The following is a 19,522-nucleotide window of genomic DNA, read 5'->3' as shown; positions in this document are numbered from 1 at the left end:
TAATTAAATTGGCATAGTTAAGACCAAAAAGATAAAGTGGACATTGTCATTGTATCTTCAGCCCTTGCTTTAACAGGCAAATGAACACAGCTTGAAACACAGGTGACTCTTGCTGTTCTATGAGACAGTGAAGGGAGCTTCTCAATATTTAAATATATTAATATAATCAGTTATAGAAATCTAAATATAAAACCAATCTCCTATAGGGTTTGAGAAGGCTTCACCATATCCCTGAAAAGTTTAATATTCCTTATTCAAGTTTAATCATCTCTTTAGAAAGGGAAAGCAGTGATAGTACTTGTTGAACCGCAATTACTATCAAAATTCAAAAAGCTGACCATATTCGTTTAGCCACAAGCCAATGTTATTTAAATCAGGACAAAAATATTACATCAGCCATTCATGATCTGAATTCTAGTGTATGAGATCAATTTAAATATGGTACATATAAAAAGTCATGAGACATCTGTTTCATAATAAATAAGGCAGTGGCCAACGATTACGCATTAGCTTTTTTGAGATAAGCTATCAAGACTGCCCTTTCTCCCTTCTTCTTAATGCCAGCGAAGATCATTTTTGTTCCAGGGATGTACTTCTTGGGATTCTCCAAACACTCCATCAGTGCCTCCTCTCCCCCGGTGATGCCTTTGTTCTTGTTGGCATCAGTGTAAGAGAATCCAACAGGCTGACCTGTCTTTCGCCCCAACAGACCACGGAGATTTGGCCCAGTCTTGTGCTTGCCTCCCTTTTCCACAGTATGGCACTGGGCACACTTCTGAACAAAAATCTTCTTGCCCTTCTCAACATCACCCATTTTTAAATCGTTCTTTCTCCGTACACGACTAAGAGGTTCCCTCTCGCAAGCCGAACGTCCCGCTCTCTAAGCCCAAGGACACGCCGGTTCGCGCCTATGTATGGGTGTTGGTGCCCATCAGGTTGTTTTAACTGAAATTATAAGGACTAGCACAGAAACAGACCTTCTCAACTGAGCTCCATATTACCTATGTACATCTCCACCTGGATATCCCACAGGAAACTCAAATGGAACATGTCCCTAGTAAAAGAACTGCTTAACTCAAATCAGTTTCTTAAAAAACAAGGGGTGGTAGGTTTTGTATATTTATACATAAAGGATTAAGTATGTGTGAGGGAGAAAAAAAAGAATATCCATAATCCAGCTAAATCTACCAAAAATCAATAAAATTATCCAGATGTCCCATGTTAAAAAAAAATTAACATCTCACTTAAATTCATTCACTCCCAAACCTGCCCTTCTTCTTAGAGTGCCTACTCTAGGTGGTCTCCCAAATAAGAAACTCAGGGAGTGATGCTAGATTCTTCCCCTTCTTCCCCTACCTTAATCCAGTCATTATCTTAATCTAACATACAGCATTTCTAAATTTCCTTGAATTTGTCTTCTCTATTCCAACTACCTTATATCAGGGCTTGATCTCTTTCCTATATTACAGCAATAGCTTTATAATGTTCCAACTATCCTCCACATAATTGCTGAAGGGATCCTTCTAGATTGAATGTAAGCCTGCACATGTCACTCTCCTGCTTAAAATTCCCCAAGGAGTCTAAAATTTAAGCTTCTCAGCATTGCAAATAAAATTCTTTATTAAATGACCTTACTCTGGCCTCCTTCCTTATTTAAAACTACTTTTCTCACTCATTCATTCAATTCGTCAGTCACCAAATGTTTACTGAGCACCTATAATATCCCAGGGTCTGTAGGCACTGAGAAATACTCTAATGAACAAAATAAAATGTCCTACCCTCTCGAAGCTTACAGTCTAATGGAGGAAATTACTCAGTGAATATATTCATCCACTTAACAATCTTTTTTGTATATCTACCTGTATAAGCACTCTTGACAGTGCTGGAAATACAGTGATGAGCAAGACAAAGTCCTTACCCTCAGACAGTTTATATCTGAGAGAAACTGTGATAAATGCCATTAAAATAAAGCTATGATGGGGCTTCCCCGGTGGCGCAGTGGTTGAGAGTGCGCCTGCCGATACAGGGGACACGGGTTCGTGCCCCGGTCCGGGAGGATCTCACATGCCGCGGAGCGGCTGGGCCCGTGAGCCATGGCCGCTGAGCCTGGGCATCCGGAGCCTGTGCTCCGCGGCGGGAGAGGCCACAACAGTGAGAGGCCCGTGTACCAAAAAAAAAAAAAACAAATAAATAAAAATAAATAAAGCTATGAGATACACAAGGACAGGAAAACCTGAACCAATCTGAGGGGTCAGGAAAGACTTCTGAAATCAAGAGTGATATCTGAGATAAGAACCAAAGATGAAGAGGCAATGGCAAGGAGAAGAGCTGTGGTGGTGAAGAGTATTCCAGGCAGAGGGAACAGCCTTTGTACAAGGCCCTGACATGAGTGGGAGACCAGGGCATTAGGGAAAATAAAAAGCCAGAGTAACCAGAGAGTAGGAATGGTGCCCAAGGAAAGTGACAACACAGGCACTAAAATTTAAATCAAATAAATGATCACTGTGTCGGGAATGGATATTAGGCGTCTAAGAGTGGAATCTGGGGGGCCCATTTAAAAGGCTATTACAGGGGACTTCGCTGGCAGCCCAGTGGTTAATGCAGGGGGCGCAGGTTCGATCCCTGGTTGGGGAACAAGATTCCACATGTCGTGTGGCCCAGCCAAAAAAAACAAGGCTATTACAGTAGTCCAGAGCTGAAGCCAAATGATACACAGGAATATCTAAACCAGACAGATGCCTTAATGCCTACGAACCGCAAAGGAATCTAGGCCATAGTCCCTGTGCCAAGCCAACAAGTTGAACTGGCTATAAATTCAAGAAACGTAAAGGTCTACTCCATCCATGAAACAGGAAATAGAAACACTCGGCTCACTGAGAGAACAGCAAGCACTGCACCTGCGCCTAGAGATGGAAAAGGTTACCTGGAAGAAAATGGATCCCAGGCCTGCATCATTCACAAATGTGAAGTCTAAATTCACACTACACATATGGTACAAGGACCTCAATCTGACACTTCATCATAAATAAGGTTCAGAACTAAAGAATGAAATAGGACCACAACAGAGCAAATGAAAAACTGTACAGTAGAGATGATTCCACAATCTGAGACACATAGGACTTAAGTTCAGTTTTTTTGTTTTTTGTGTTTTTTTTGTTTTTTGGCTGCTCCATGTGGCCTGTGGGATCCTAGTTCCCCAACCTGGGCTCCCAGCAGTGAAAGCATGAAGCCCCAACCACTGGATCACCAGGGAATTCCCAAGTTCAGTGTTTAAAGAAAAAAAAAAAAAAAAAGAAAAAACAAACACAGAGAAACAAACCTCCCACAGGGAAATCAGCTGATACAGCCATCAGAGACTGCACCCCAAGAATAAGAAATAATATAACAACCTGAAAAAGACATTTTAAAAGAAGGTTTAAAAATAAGATAGGGTTCCCCCTAAGATCAGGAACAAGACAAGGATATCTATTCTTACTACTTCTCTTTACTACTGTACTAGAGGTTCCAACCAACACAATCAGGCAAGAAAAAGAATTAAAAGGCATCCAGACTGAAAAGAAATAAGTAAAACTGTCTTTACTCATAGATGACATAATTATTTGTATGAAAAAGTGTGATGAAATCTACAAAAAAACTATACTAGATTAAGTGAATTTAGGAAGGTTGCAGAATACAAAATCAGTACACAAAAATCAATTGTATTTCTATAACTAGCAATAAACAATCAGAAACTGAAACTAAAAACACAACAGTACAGGAAATTCCCTGGTGGTCCAGTGGTTAGGACTCCACGCTTTCACTGCTGTGGGCCTGGGTTTGATCCCTGGTTGGGGAACTAAGATCCCACAAGTTTCGTGGTGCAGCCAAAAAACAAAAAAAAAACCAAAAAAACAAAATAACAAAACACAATAGTATAAAAAAAAATACCCGTAAGAATAAATCTGTCATTGCAGCACTATTTACAATAACCAAGACATGGAAGCAACCATGTCCATCGACAGAGGAGTGGATAAAGGAGATATGGTACATATATACAATGGAATATTACTCAGCCATAAAAAAGAACGAAATAATGCCATTTGCAGCAACATGGATGAACCTAAAGATTGTCATACTGAGTGAAGTAAGTCAGACAAAGACAAATATCATAAGATATCGCTTATACTTAGAATCTAAAAAAATGGTACAAATGAACTTATTTACAAAACAGAAATAGAGTCACAGATGTAGAAAACTTATGGTTACCTGGGGGGAAAGGGGGGGAGGATAAATTGGGAGATGGGGATTCACATATACACACTACTATATATAAAATAGATAACTAATAAGGACCTACTTTGTAGCACAGGGAGCTATACTCAATCCTCTGCAATGACCTATATGAGAAAGAATCTAAAAAATAGTGGATATATGTATATATATAACTGATTCACTTTGACGTACACCTGACACAACACTGTAAATCAACTATACTCCAACAAAAATTTTTTAAAAAGACTCAACAATTAAAAAAAGAATAAATCTGACAAAAGATGTGAAAGATCTGTACAGTGAAAACTACACAGCATTGTGGAGAGAAATTAAAGGCCTAAATAAATGGATATATATACACACATATATTTGTTATTGGGCTGGAAGACGTGATACTGTTAGAATGTCAATTCTCTCCAAGTTGATTTAATAGAGCTAAAGCAATTTCAACCAAGATCCCAGCAGACATTTTTGTAGAAACTGACAAACTAGTTCTAAAATCCATACGAATATGCAGAGGTACTAGAATGGCCAAAACAACTTTGAAAAAGAAGTTGGAGGGTGAACAATACCTGATTTCAAGATGTATTATAAAGTTATAGTAATCAAAGACCATGTGGTACTTGCACAAAGATCAGTGGAACAGAATAGAGGGTCCAGAAACATTCCCACACATATACAGACAATTGATTTTTGACAAAGATAAAAGGCAATTCAGTCTTCCAACAAACGGTACTGAAAAATTAGATATCCATATGCAAAAAATGAACTTTCACCCATAGTTTGGTATTATATAAAAAAATTAATTCAAAATGGATTGCAGATCTCAATGTAAAACCTAAAACTATTAAGTTTTCTAGAAGAAATCAGAAGTGAAAAACTTTTTAACCTTGGGTTGGACAAAGATTTCTTAGACATGACACCAAAAGCACAAAACTTTTGTTCTTTGAAAAGACATTGTTATGAGAAAAGATAATGCACAGAGTGATAGAAAATGTTTGCAAATCATATATCTAATGAAGGACTTGTATCCAGAATAAAGAACTCTCAAAACAACAATTAGCAAATGAACAACTCAATTTTTTAAATGGGTTTATGATTTTAAAACACTTCACCAAAGACGCACATGAAAAGCTGTTCAGCTTCCTTAGTCATTAGGGAAATGCATATTAAAACAATCAGGTACCACTATGCAACTATTAGAAGGACTGAAGTTTTTAAAAATGGAAAAGACTGACCGCATCAAGTACCGGCAAAAATGTGAAGCAACTGGAACTCTCACAGACTGATAGGGGTGTAAAAATGACAAAACCACTTTGGAAAGCACTTTGACAATTCCTTAAAAAATTAAAGGATTTAAACTATTCGACCCAGCCATTCTACTCCTAGGTATTTATCCAAGAGAAAATAAATGTCCATACAAAGACATGCACACAAATGTTCACCAGCAGTTTTTATTTGTAGTGGTTAAAAACTGCTAACAATCCAAAGTCCATCAGCTGGTTACTGAATGCATAAAAAAAAAATTGTAATAGATACACACTATCCATAAACATGGGTTAACCTCAAAATAATTAAGCTGAGTGAAAGAAGCCAGACCCCCATACACAAAAAATTAGTATATGCAGTATGATTCCATTTATATAAAACAGAAAATGCAAACCAATCTAGTGACAGAAAGCAGATTAATGATTGCCTGGGGGAGGGGAGAGGGAAGTAGGGGAGAAAGGGCATGACAAAGGAAACAAGGAAACTTTTGGGGGGTAATGGACAGTTTCACAGGTATATGTCAAAACTTATCAAACTGTCCACTTTAAACACATATAGTTTATTCTACGTCAATTACACCTCAATGAAGTTGTTTTATTAAAAAAAAACAAGGCAGGAAGAGCCACAGATTAGGAGAATAACTGCAATGCGTACTGACAAAGGATTAGTATCCACATGTATTACTAATACCTATAACTCAATTTAAAACAAAACCGGGACTTCCCTGGTGGTCTAGTGGTAAAGAATCCACCTTCCAATGCAGGGGACGTGGGTTCGATCCTTGGCCAGGGAACTAAACTCCCACATGCTGCAGGGCAACTAAGCCTGCGCGTCACAACTACTGATCTCGAGCGCCTCCACTACAGAGCCCACGCGCCCTGGAGCCCTCGCACCACAACTAGAGAGAGAAAACCCACATGCCACAACTAGAGATCGAAGCCCGAGTGCCGCAATGAAGAGACAGCACGCCGTAACGAAAGAACCCGCATGCCTCAATGAAGACCCCATGTGCCACAACTAAGACCTGATGCAGACAAAAAGTAAGGAAAATAAATAAGTAAAATAAATAGGTATTTAAAAAAACAAACAACTCAATAGGAAAATAAGCCACAGTAATGAACAAATAATTTACAACAGAGAAAAATTAAATGACAATAAACAAATTAAAATATGCTCAAACTTACTAACAATGGAGAGAATGCAAATTAAAACATAAAATAGGGAAAGTGGCGGGGGTGGTGGTGGTGTGATGAATTGGGAGATTGGGATTGACATGTATACACTAATATGTATAAAATGGATAACTAATAAGAACCTGCTGTATAAAAAAATAAAATTCAAAAATTCAAAATAAATAAATAAAATAGTCCCCATATCCATTAAAAAACAAACCCATAAAATAGTACAACACACATAACATCAGCAAAAGTTGTAAAGATCCAGGACTTCCCTGGTGGTGCAGTGGTTAAGAATCCGCTTGCCAATGCAGGGGACACGGGTTCGAGCCCTCGTCCAGGAAGAGCCCACATACCGCGGATAAACTAGGCCCGTGCACCACAACTACTGAGCCTCGCTCTAGACCCCCATGAGCCACAACTACTGAGCCCGCATGCCACAACTACTGAAGCCCAAGCGCCTAGAGTCTGCGCCCCGCAACAAGAGAAGCCACCACAATGAGAAGCCCACGCACCGCAACGAAGTGTAGCCCCTGCTCGCTGCAACTAGAGAAAGCCCGCTTGCAGCAATGAAGACCCAATGCAAACAAAAATAAAATAAATTTATATTAAACAAAAAACAAGACTGGAGTGGAGAGAAGGAATGGGATTTAAAGCATTCTAAGGTTCCTGTATTGTTCAGGAAGGCAGAGATACTAATTTTAGAGTTCAATAGGTATGCATGTTAAAAATGTAAGGGTTAACTCCTAAAAAGAAAAATACATAAACATAAAATGTTCAACTTGAAAATCAGTAAAAGAAAAAAAGAATATATATATATATATATATATATATATATATATATATATATATATACACATGAGAGCAAATAAGCAGCATGGTTTAAAAAAAATAAGGTATAAACTAAAATGGCAGAAATAAGTCTAAAAGTATCAGGAATCACATTAAATATGAAAAGGCTAAACTTATCAAAACACAGACTATCAGACTGATTTTTTTTATTGTATGATTTTTAAAAATTTTTTATTGGAGTACAGTTGATTTACAATGTTGTCACACTGATTTTTTTTTAACCCAACTATTCACAGATTACCAAGATACATTTAAAGCAAAATGAGCCAGAAAGGTAGAAAATTTAAAGGAAAATTAAAAGATATGCCATACAAATAGTAATCAAAAAAATATTAGTATTATTCATTAATTAATTTTAGACAATAAGACTTAAAGCAAAAATCATTAATATGCAGTCATCAAGAGAGAGCCAACAGCATTCATCAAAAGAGTATCCATTAGAGTATCCATTACTCCTGCAGTGGAACAGTCCTCCCCACCATGGATAGATATTTAAGAGGGTCCAAGTACTTGGAAGAAAAATGACCTTCCTGAGATCCTGTCATTTGCAACAACACGGATGAACCTGGAGGACATTATGCTAAGTGAAATAAGCCAGACACAGAAAGAAAAAAACTGCAGGATCTCATTATATCTGGAATCTTTTTCAAAAAGTCAAATACTTAGAAGCAGAGAGTAGAATGGTGTTATGAGGGGCAGGGAGGTAGGGGAAACGGGGAGATGGTGAAAGAGTACAAAGCTGTAATTATGTAGGATGAATAAGTCTAGAGATCTAACGTACAGCATAGTGATTACAGTTAGTAATACTGTGTTGGACACTGGACACTTGTTAAGAGAGTAGATTTCAGGTACTCCCATCACACAAAAAAATGTTAGCTATGTGAGAAAATATGTTAATTAGCTTGACTATAGTAATCACTTTGCTGTGATATACCGTGTATATCAAAATATCATGTTGTACATCTTAAATACACACAATTTTTATTTTAAAAACATTTAAAATTTAAAAGAACGCCCTTCACCAGGATCCAGGACTCCTTGCCCTTCCCTCCCTCCTAACACTCACACCCTCACCTCCAGTATCTACCGGCCTGCTATCTACCAGGCCTAATCTTTTAATGTTCTTTATCTTTATATTGTCCATCAAAAGAAACCCCAGACTTCCAGACCTTCTAATCCCCACACAGTTAGTCCTACACACTCCCTGCTCTGTCCCCATGTGTCACACACCTCTCTCCAAATTTTGAAGCCCTTCCACTGGTGCCCAACATTTCCAACCTCTACTCTGGACCCTTCAACTTCTTATCCTAATTGAAACCTGGTTCCCCTCTGAGGCCATACTTCCCTTACAGCCCTCAAGTAGTGAAAGTTATTTTTCCCATACCCCTCATACCACTGGACCTGGGGGTAGGGAGTGCCCTCCTTGCTCCTCACTGATGCTTCCAAATTAGTCTCCTTCTGTCTTCCCTAAAAAATCTCTACTTTGAATATCATGTGAAAACTATTACCCATTACCAGGCTGTGATGGTTAATTTTATGTGTCAACTTGACTGGATCACAGGGTGCCCAGATATTTGGCTAAACATCATATCCGGATATATCTGAGGGGGTGTTTTCAAATGAGACTAACATTTGAATCAGCAGACTGAGTAAAGCAGGTGATCATCCAATCCACTGAGGTACCAAATAAAATAAAAAGAAAAAGGCAGAGGAAGGGAGAATTCATTCTCACTCTCTCTCTCTCTCTCTCTGTCTGTCTGACTGCTTGAGCTGAGCTATCAGTCTTCCGCTTTTGGACTTGGACTTAAACCATCAGTGTTCCTGGGTCCCAGGCCTTCAGACTCAGACCGGAATTTACACCGCTGGCTTTGCTAGGTCTCCAGCTTACAGCCCCCAGATTCTCAGCCCCCATAATTGCATGAGCCAATTCTTATAATAAACCTTACTCCAGATAGATATAGATACAGATACAGATGTACCTTATTCTTTTTTTTTAATAAATTTATTTATCTATTTATTTATTTTTGGCTGTGTCAGGTCTCCGTTGCTGCGCAAGGCGCTTCTCATTGAGGTGGCTTCTCTTGTTGCAGAGCACAGTCTCTAGGCACACGGGCTTCAGTAGTTGGGCACACAGGCTCAGTAGTTGTCGCTCATGGGCTCTAGAGCACAGGCTCAGTAGTTGTCACGCATGGGCTGAGCTGCCCCATGGCATGTGGGATCTTCTGGACCAGGGTTCGAACCTGTGTCCCCTGCATTGGCAGGCGGATTCGTTTTTATTTTTTTAACATCATTACTGGAGTATAATTACTTTACAATGTTGTGTTACTTTCTGCTGTATAACAAAGTGAATCAGCTATATGTGTGTGTGTGTGTATATATATATATATATATATCCACTCCCTCTTGCATCTCCCTCCCATGCTCCCTATCCCACCCCTCTAGATGGTCACAAAGCCCCAAGCTGATCTCCCTGTGCTATGCAGCTGCTTCCCACTAACTATTTATTTTACCTTTAGTAGTGTATATATGTCCATGCCACTCTCTCACTTCGTCCCAGCTATCCCTTCCCCCTCCCCGTGTCCTCAAGTCCATTCTCTACATCTGCGTCTTTATTCTTGTCCTGGTAGGTGGATTCTTAACCACTGCGTCACCAGGGAAGTCCCCCTACGGATTCTTTCTCTCTGGAAAACGCTACATTGTGACTCTCCACAACACTGTTCCTGTCCGAACTCTCAGTGGTTTCAATTTCACATAGATAATCTTTCTAACACTCATCTCCTTGAATTCCTATCTCATTTCTTTGAATTCCTTGCTTCCAATGATCTTGTCCTTCACCTACACAGCCCACAATGATGCCTCCATAACCATGCTCCATCTCTCACCTACTCAGATTCCAACATCTTTTGATCCCACCACAACATTCAATTAACTGATTATACCAACTTTTCACCATCTCTTGGCAACTTCACGTCCTCCCTTCCCTCCTGGCCTGGTTTAGATTCCACAGTGTATTATCACAATCACTCTCTTACACATATTCTCCATTGCCTTGACCCTCTCATGTTTTGTTCTACGATCTGAGTAAAACCTTTCTCTGGTTAAATCCACTCCAAACATACACCCCTGCAGCAGAATGTGGCTAGAGGAAAAAAACATGTTGACTAATCTCACTTTAAATTCATGTCCACAAACCTGGGGGGATCCTTAATGCCACCTGGCAATCATACAGTATTTCCCTACTGCAGCCACTCGTACACTCTCCCGATCAAGTTCACACCTTCTCCACTCTCCAAACCTCCATCACCTCCTCCCCACCCTCACTCTCAGCTGAGCACTTTGATTCCTTACTCACTGAGAACATTAAAACGGAAGAAAACTGTCACAAACTCCTACTGCCAAAGCAATCCACCTACTTGATGGTGGGTTTGAGATACATTTTGAAGATGAAATCAACAAGAATTGGAGATGGATCTGATGCGAGGTATGGGGAAGAGAAAGGGATCAAAGATGACTTTCAAGTCTTTGCTCAAATATTATTTTCTCAACAAGACTTTCCCTTACCGCCTTTCAGTCTCTGTCTTTCCCGTGCTCTCACTCGCTCTCTCTCTCTCTCTCTTTCTCTCACACACACACACACACCGTCACACAGTCACATGTTCACACATTGTCTCTGTCTCCTTTCCTGTTTTTTGTTTTGAGTTTTTTCTTTTCAATACCAGTTATCACCAACTGAAATACTAAACATTTTACTCCTTTGCTTAATATCTGCCTTCCCCTACTAGAATATAACTGCACGCAGGCAAGGATTTTTATGCTTAGTTCACTCCTGCAGATCAGAAAAATAGTAGGCACTCAGTAATATTGATACTTTGTTAAAGAAATGAACTGTTTCTGGCATGAGCAAATGGTTGGATGGTGGTGCCATTTGCATAGAAGAAGAATACCTTAATGGGGGAAGAATCATAGTCTCTATACAAAGGAGCTTATAATCTAGTGAGAGAAAGACACTGAAACATACATTTACAACATATTAGGATTCTATGATTTGTTAAATCTACGATAAAAGCAGAATTGAAGAACTAATATTCTATGATCTGATTTTTATCAAAACTGTATGCTTTTATATATATATATACACACTTGCACATACACACAACACATACATATATGTTTCCGCAACTATACAGAAAAAGTTCTGGAAGGAAAGTTACCAAACTGTTAGCCTGTGGGGCAAGAACAGTACCATGCTATGTATGGGGAATGAGACTGAAGAGAGGGTGAGGAGACTTTCACTTTTCACCTTATACATGTTTTACAATAAGCATATTGCTCTTATAATTTAAAAATGAGAAATGGAAAAATTTCCTTCCTAAAGGGAAAAAAACATATTTAACAGAAGATTAACACCCAGACTATAAAAAACTTCTATAAAACAAACAAAAAAAAACAATTTAAAAATGGGCAAAGTACATAAAAAGATATTTTACAAAGAAATATAGTCAATAAACATACACAACACACTCAACCTCATGTTTAATCAAGAAAAACAAAACACTTTTTTTTTTTATTTTGCGGTACGCGGGCCTCTCACTGTGTGGCCTCTCCCGTTGCGCAGCGCAGGCTCAGCGGCCATGGCTCACGGGCCTAGCCACTCCGCGGCATGTGGGATCTTCCCGGACTGGGGCACGAACCCGCATCCCCTGCATCGGCAGGCAGACTCTCAACCACTGCGCCACCAGGGAAGCCCACAAAACACTTTTAATTCACCAGATAATAGCAAATGTTTTAAGTGTATAAGTTCGTTACCTACAACTACTGGTAGGACTGCAAATTGGTACTTTTTTTTTTTTTAAGTAATTTAGTGAGCAACAAAGTAAACAGTGTTATAATCCAAAGAACAATAAATATCCATGAGCCCATAATGTGTAAATAAATTATTAAATAAATAAATGGGGGACAAAGTACAAGTCTCTTTACAAAAAAATTCTAATTAATAAATGTAGAAGTAATGAGAGAAACAGAAAATAACAATTAGGATACCATAGTAATAACTGCTGCAGGCAAGATCTGATGAATGCTAAAATTAACAGGTGAGCTTTTAAGAGAAACAGTATATTTGCATAGACTCAAAATATCGCCCTAAAATATTTACTGTGGAGGTTTAAACCTGTGTCCAAATTCTGAGACTTCACCCTCCAGAAGGTGGAACTTTTTTTTTCTTTTAATAAACTTATTTATTTATATTTTATTTTTGTCTGCGTTGGGTTTTCGTTGCGGCGAGCGGAGGCTACTCTTCGTTGCAGTGTGGGGGCTTCTCATTGCGGTGCCTTCTCTTGTTGCAGAGCACGGGCTCTAGAGCGCAGGCTCAATAGTTGTGGCACACGGGCTTAGTTGCTCTGCGGCATGTGGGATCTTCCCAGACCAGGGTTAGAACCCGTGTCCCCTGCATTGGCAGGCGGATTCTTAACCACTGCGCCACCAGGGAAGCCCTCAAATAACTTTTAAAAGACCTTCAGGGAATTCCCTGGTGGTCCAGTGGTTAGGACTCAGCACTTTCACTGCTGGAGCCCGAGTTCAATCCCTGATTGGGGAACTAAGATCCTGCAAGCCTCACAGCACAGCCAAAACAAAAAAAGACCTCCATAAAATACAACGCTTTGTTTAAAGTACTGTCAACTTAACAAGGAATAAGATAACCATCTCAAGAAACCTAGTGTGTCCTGACTAGTAAGATGTAACAAAACATCAAGTTTGCATCTGAGTTAAATGGCTGCCTTAGTCTGTGGTGGTTCTGTGCCACCTACGATTCAGGTGCTGCAACACCTTTATTTCCTATCATTTATCATAGTTATAAACGAGTTTCACTGTTCTCATCAAATGTGAGGGAGCTTCTAATGATGAGATCCTTGTCCTGAGCACTTGTGCAGCATACGAAGGTAGGCTATGATGGCAACTTACTATAAAGATATAAGAGGATAACCAAAGTGAGCAGAAGAGTCACTTCCACCACACAGTACCGTACATTCTGAATCAATGTAACAGTAGAAGATAGCCAGGAAGAGCCAGCAGTGGGCTGACCACACTGACATGTTGTAATCAGAGACTAAGTAGATAATTTAAAGAAAAGTATTGCTCTACTACTGATGGTAGCCTTCAAACAGCAGCAGATCATTTACTACTGGACAGATCACATGTACTCAAGAGAGGAAAGACTGTAGGTTTTACAAACAGGTCTTTGCAGTTCTATACACGTCAACAGGAAGTAACATCACTGGCAGCATCTTCAGGTACAAAAGATATCTTCACTTGCTAACATGACCCGTCTATAATCGTATAATGGCCTCATCACAAACCTGCTTCTCAGTCCCAACACCCTTTAGCCAACTCTAAAAATGAACACTGACACACACACACACACACACACACACACACACACACACACACATTCCACAACTAGAAATCATGTCATCTTGTTAATTAAGTAATATAAAAATCCTTACCAACAATCCAAGGTTGTCATTTAAGGTCTGAACTAGTAAGAATCCCTGTGTAACCCTAACCACAAATTAGTCACAGGACAATGACTGCAGAAGCTGCCTTTAAGCTGATGGTTGTGTTCTCAGACCCTACAGAATACTTCAAGGGTCTGGGGCTGCTGCTGCAGAATCTGTGTAGAAGATGGCTGTGTATTTCAGGAACCCACCACAACCAGCCGCTATGGTGGATTTGAACATAGAGAGTAAATGCTGGCTTCTGGCCAATCCGTAGTATCAGCAACCTAAAGTGTATATAAACTTTAAATCTTCTGGAAAAATATTTCAGAACCAACAGACCACCTCCAAGTTAAGTGTGAGCTCACTAAGACTCCTATGAGGCTCCCAGAAAATGGCATGTGAGCCTGAAGTCCCTTTGTAACCCAGTAACTCAAGGAGCAAGATGCAGGTGTAATTAACCTCCTGCGACAATTAGAAAAAATGAAATTGGAGGTTAGACCCATCCTAAGAGACAGTTCACTGTCAGCCTGTAGATATTTCAATCTATTATATCTGGTACTATGTGACAACTCTCTCTCTTTCAAATATATACAGGGAAGGAGAAAAAAATGGACTCAAACAGTACTTCCTGTATTACAGCGGCCTTCTTGAAATATTTAAAGTATATAGTAGGCACTCAAACTTTTTTCAATGAATAAAGAAGGGATATAAACAATATACCCCTTCTGTTGGTAAGCAATAACCAACAGCTCATACATGTAAAACATTTTAAAATGAAAAAAAGCACCCTAAATTTCAATCAAAGGCAGCAAAGTGAACTGAAGATACTCTACACTATTGACACATTTTTCAAATATACATACGAATAACATTATTAAAATGATCATCCACATTTATAGGTATGACTGGAAAGATCTGTATATAACAAATGGTTCCTTCCACGTTGGATACATTTCATACTTTAGAACAGAAACTCCCACTTTCTTCATCAACTGAACCGTCTACACGATTTTCAAAAGTACTTTTATTGCTAAGTTGAAATGTATTTTCATGTGCTTGCCAGATGTCTTGACACATAAATATAATTAGACAGAAGCTAAGAGAGAGCCACGAACACTGGATAAATCATTTCCTCTTGAATCATTTCCAGTGCAAGTGTCCGGCAAACTGTGCAGAAAGTCAGTAGAGGAAACAGCAGCTCTCGAACATAAGGTCAAGTACTACCTTCAGGTGAACACACTACAACCACCGTTTAAAAGTCACCAAACTTCCACAAAAAAATTAAACATAGGATTACCATACGAACAGATATCAAACAGATATTTGTATACCAATGTTCACAGCAGCATTATTCACAATAGCCAAAAGGTGGAAACAACCTGTGTCCATTTACAGATGAATGGATAAACAAAATGTGGTATATGCTTACAATGGAATATTACTCAGTCCTAAAAAGGAATGAAATTCTGACACAGGCTAAAACACTGATGAACCTTGAAGACACTGTGCTAAGTGAAATAAGCCAGAGACAAATGGACAAATACTATATGATTCCACTTATGTAAGGTGCCTAGAATAATAGTATTCCTAGAGATGGAAAGTGGAATAGTGGTTGCCAGGGGCTGGGGGGAAAGAGGAATGGGGAGTTATTGTTTAATAGCAGTTTCAGTTTGGGAATATAAAAATGTTCTGGAGTTGGACGGTGGTGATGGTTACACAGCAATATGAATGTACTTAATGCCACTGAAGTGTAGACTTAAAAAATGGTTTAAATGGCAAATTTTATGTTATGTGTATTTTACCACAACTTTTTTTTAAGTAACCAAGCAAGAATGATGGTCAAACCTTTGTGGCAAAAACATATCAAGAAAAGTGGTAAGAGTCTGCAACAAGCATGCTTCACTGGCATCCTCCAGAGCCTAGATGACTTGCCTGAATGTCAAGACCTCAGAATAGGAGGGATGGACATGCCATTTTCATGTTGCTACAGATATATATATATCAATATCATATATTGGTATATATGAATGAGAAGATATATTAGAAGATGAATTATATTCTGTAGGAGGTCGTTTGCTAAATAATCAATGGGCTCCCCTTCCCAACAATTAAATCAGAAAAATATAAGCTTTACGTTCCAGGCTCCAATGTAAGCAGCAAGACTGAAATAATCAGTTTTACTTCTATCAAAGAAGCACAGTGGATCCTAAAGAGTGACTTTAAGTTCCCAGTTTTAATATGGTGGCTCTACAATGGAAACTGCAAGCAGCAATACAATAATAATAATAATAAAAATACAAACTTCTTTCACCACCATTATGAAGTTACTTAACCTTTCTAAGCCTCATCTGAAATATGAGAAAAATGCTTACAACTACCTTATAAGGATTGTTTGAAGATCTAATAAAGTAATATATATAAAACACAGTGAGTTCAGTCTCTAGAATACCTAAATGCTCAACAACAACAAAATTCCCTCCCCTCCTGCAATTCACTAGTATCTGTAGCTTTTGCTGCTCCTGGATCAGCCTCCACAGGCTATGCTGATGCTGTGGCCATTAAGCTCTGGCTCCTCCCTCAGGCCCCAGCTGTTTCTCTCGGTTCTAGTTGTTTTACTCCTGGTTTCTAAGAGGATCCCGTCTATATTTAGACATAATGCCAGTACCAACTGTGGACTCAACAGGTGCTTGGAGGGCACTTGAGCACTCAGCAGTTTTCGACTGTTTTCCTGAGTTAATTGGTTTTGGCTCCACAACTGGCTGTCTTGACTTCTACAAGGAAGAGTGCCACGTATGCACAGTACTTCAGCAGTACACCAGACTGAACAGAAAATTAAGTGTGCTCACAGGACAAACCCTTAGCAAGAAGATGTTTTTGCCTATTATCTGGGGCCCCAAAGATTTGTTAAATCACAGGGGCAATAAACCTTCCATAAACTCTACAGATGCAGCCCATCAACCCAATCTTTGCCTAAATCACTGTATCAAACCCAGGTTTCAACCAATTCATGCTGCTTGTACTTCAACCAAGATCAGGAGGAGAAAGCAGGCAGAACAACAGGAAAGATTTAAAGAAGGCATCAAACAGAGCTGGGTCTGAATTCAGCTTTATTTACTACTAGTTTTGTGACCTTAGTAAGTTATTTAATCTCTTAATTTATAAAATAGGAAATGATAGTGAGGATTAAATTAAATGAGATAATACACACAAAACAATCTTAGCACCTTGCCTAGCCTACCGTAAGAGGTCAATAAAGAGCCTCATTATCACTAATGAGGAAACTGCACTCACTTCTTGCTTTGTTCAGTTTTTATAACATAGAAGAAAAGTGACATTTAGATCATTATTTTTGGACTTTTATAAAATAGTATAATGCCACTATCCAAGACCTAGCTGAGAAACGTAAACCGAAAACTTCACAGAAATCTTAGATGAGTCAGCAAAACGTTAATGCTCCCCAAAATAAAAAGCTTAATGTGTACTATTTATGAACACATAATGGTAACTACAATTTCAAAATCAGCAATCTTGTACCTAGTACCATTCAAAATTTGGTCTGGAAATCCAAGTATCAAGGAAATGCAAAGATCATAACCCCAAATATACTTTCCCACAATATTTTCAAATCACCTTAATTCAAACTGGAAGGTACAAGGCAGCCTGATAATTTGAAATCAGCATCAAGAATTTCTTGAGGCAGAACCCAAACTCTCCCCCACAAGCATAAAACCAGTAGCAGATGGTACATGCTCATTTCTCAGTGAGAAACTGTAATTCTAACAAAGTACAGATAACTTAGATTTTATCAAGTCTGCTCATCACCTTTCGGTCTAAATGAAAACAAACTCTTGGTTCTCCTCCAAACACTCTAACCTCTGCATTATCAATGACCAAACACCCTAAACTCTGCATTATCAATGACCAAACTCAAAGCAAGATGCCTATTTTTAGTGATCTGTCCTCTCCTGCTTCATTAACCGCAGGTAAATTACATAGAGAGGGAAAATAAATATTACAAGCATGCTTTATCAATGAAATGAACTATAAATGATAACCAATTATTAAAAGAGCGGCTTGTACTCGTTGGCAGAGGGACATGACAGAGAAAGATCCACCTTCTAAAAGAACCCAGTCATCCTGGATGAATTAGGAGAAAAATGCCACTCCAGTCCACCTAACTTATACTCTCTAACTGGATTTATCCTTCTGCTTTAATTCAAGCCCAAACCACATATATTTTATGTCTCTGTCCCACTTTGCTTTATTTTCCGTTCCGTTTCCCGCTCCCCCATTCCAAGAATGCTCCCCTATCTCTTATTTTTAAATCCCACTTTGCCCCCAAATCCTAAATACGTCGGACACCCACGCAGATGACCTTACGCATCCCCGTTGAATTCCCAGTTCATTGTACTTCTCATACCAAATGATCCATTCTTTCATCCCTTTCGATCTCTCGTTGGTTCTTAAAATCCAGTACCCCACACACGCTCACATCAGAGTCCCCCCTCACTCCATTGTTTCCCTGGCCTATGCCTCCGGAAACCCCCCAACTCGGACCCGTGTGCTTCGGCCCGCCACACTGACCACAGAAACCTTTCATCATCTGGGCACTCCAGGTTCCAAAGGGTTCACGTCCCACTCCTCTCGGTACCCCACCCCCCACCAACTGCCCCCTCCCCCTGTGCCTTCCCTCAAGCCCGCTCTCTGCACCTCTGTGCCCCGCTTCATCCCCCACCAACTCCTCCACCCAGCACCCTCAGCCTCACCTACCCCAGGCCCCCGCAGTCGCCGTGTCCCCCAGTTCCGGCTCTGCGTCCGGGACGCTCCTGGGTCTGAGAAGACGAAAGGAGCTCCTCCGCCGCCTCCTCCTCCTCTTCTAGAGCCGCCGCCGTAGCCGCCGCGCTCCTCCCCCAGCTCTCCCGGAGCCGGACGCCGCCCCGCCCCAACCGCCCCTTTCCTCTCTTCCCTCCTCTGCCGGGCGGCGGGCTGGGAATCGCAGCTACGGCTCAGGCCCGGAGGGCCAGCCGATCCACACCGACCTCGCCGGAGCTCGAGCTCTTTGCCCCGCCCCGCAGCCCACTCGGGCGCGTGCGCGCCAACCAGCCAGCGCACAGGGCGCGTGCTCGCGCCGGCGCGACGCCGGCGCGCCGAGCTCGAGGCCATTGCAGCCAACGGGCGCGCTAGCGAGGCCTGGGCGCGAGGCGGCCCGCGAGGCGGGGATCTGCGCGCGGAGAGGCGCGGGGCCGGAGGCCGCCTCCAGTCCGTCGGGTTGCCGCTCCTATCGTGACCGGTCCCTTGCACCTCGCACCGCCCGCCAGATCGCGCGCCCGAGTTCAGGGAGCGCAGGCGTCGCCAGGGATTGGGAAGAACGACAAAGGGAAGGGGTTGGAAGAGTGGGTCGGGAACCAACTAGATGGAAGTGGGGACGGGTGGGACACGAGCTCGCGCCCGCGTGCAGAATGGCCAGTGCCCAGAAGGAGC

At 40.5% G+C, this 19,522-nt stretch overlaps 2 protein-coding genes across 6 annotated transcripts in view; both read right to left on the bottom strand.

Moving 5' to 3' along the window:
- The window catches only part of SPATS2 (spermatogenesis associated serine rich 2), a 152,901-nt gene that overhangs the window by 120,126 nt on the left and 13,253 nt on the right, over window positions 1-19,522 (bottom strand). For 4 of the 5 annotated variants that reach the window (XR_003791032.1, XR_003791033.1, XM_029204648.1 and 1 more), the window contains exon 1: window positions 18,812-19,084. The exons of the other annotated variant lie outside the window; for it this stretch is intronic. The gene's annotated coding sequence lies outside the window, so the exon portion shown is untranslated. Of the gene's footprint in view, window positions 1-18,811; window positions 19,085-19,522 lie in introns of those variants that run through there. 5 annotated transcript variants of the gene reach the window in all.
- Window positions 500-1,039, bottom strand: LOC114885164 (cytochrome c-like). Its single transcript, XM_029204652.1, has one exon. The coding sequence runs from the start codon at window positions 812-814 to the stop codon at window positions 500-502; it is 315 nt and encodes a 104-aa protein (XP_029060485.1). The 5' UTR covers window positions 815-1,039.

This window comes from Monodon monoceros, unplaced genomic scaffold (assembly GCF_005190385.1).
Source record: "Monodon monoceros isolate NGI ecotype Baffin Bay Population unplaced genomic scaffold, NGI_Narwhal_1 Super_Scaffold_6, whole genome shotgun sequence".
NCBI classification, from domain to species: domain Eukaryota; kingdom Metazoa; phylum Chordata; class Mammalia; order Artiodactyla; family Monodontidae; genus Monodon; species Monodon monoceros.
This window is presented reverse-complemented; position numbering and strand designations above follow the sequence as displayed.

Coding starts and splice junctions, on each gene's coding strand:
- LOC114885164 (XM_029204652.1), bottom strand. CDS start 814: ATGGGTGATGTTGAGAAGGGCAAGAAGATTTTTGTTCAGAAGTGTGCC.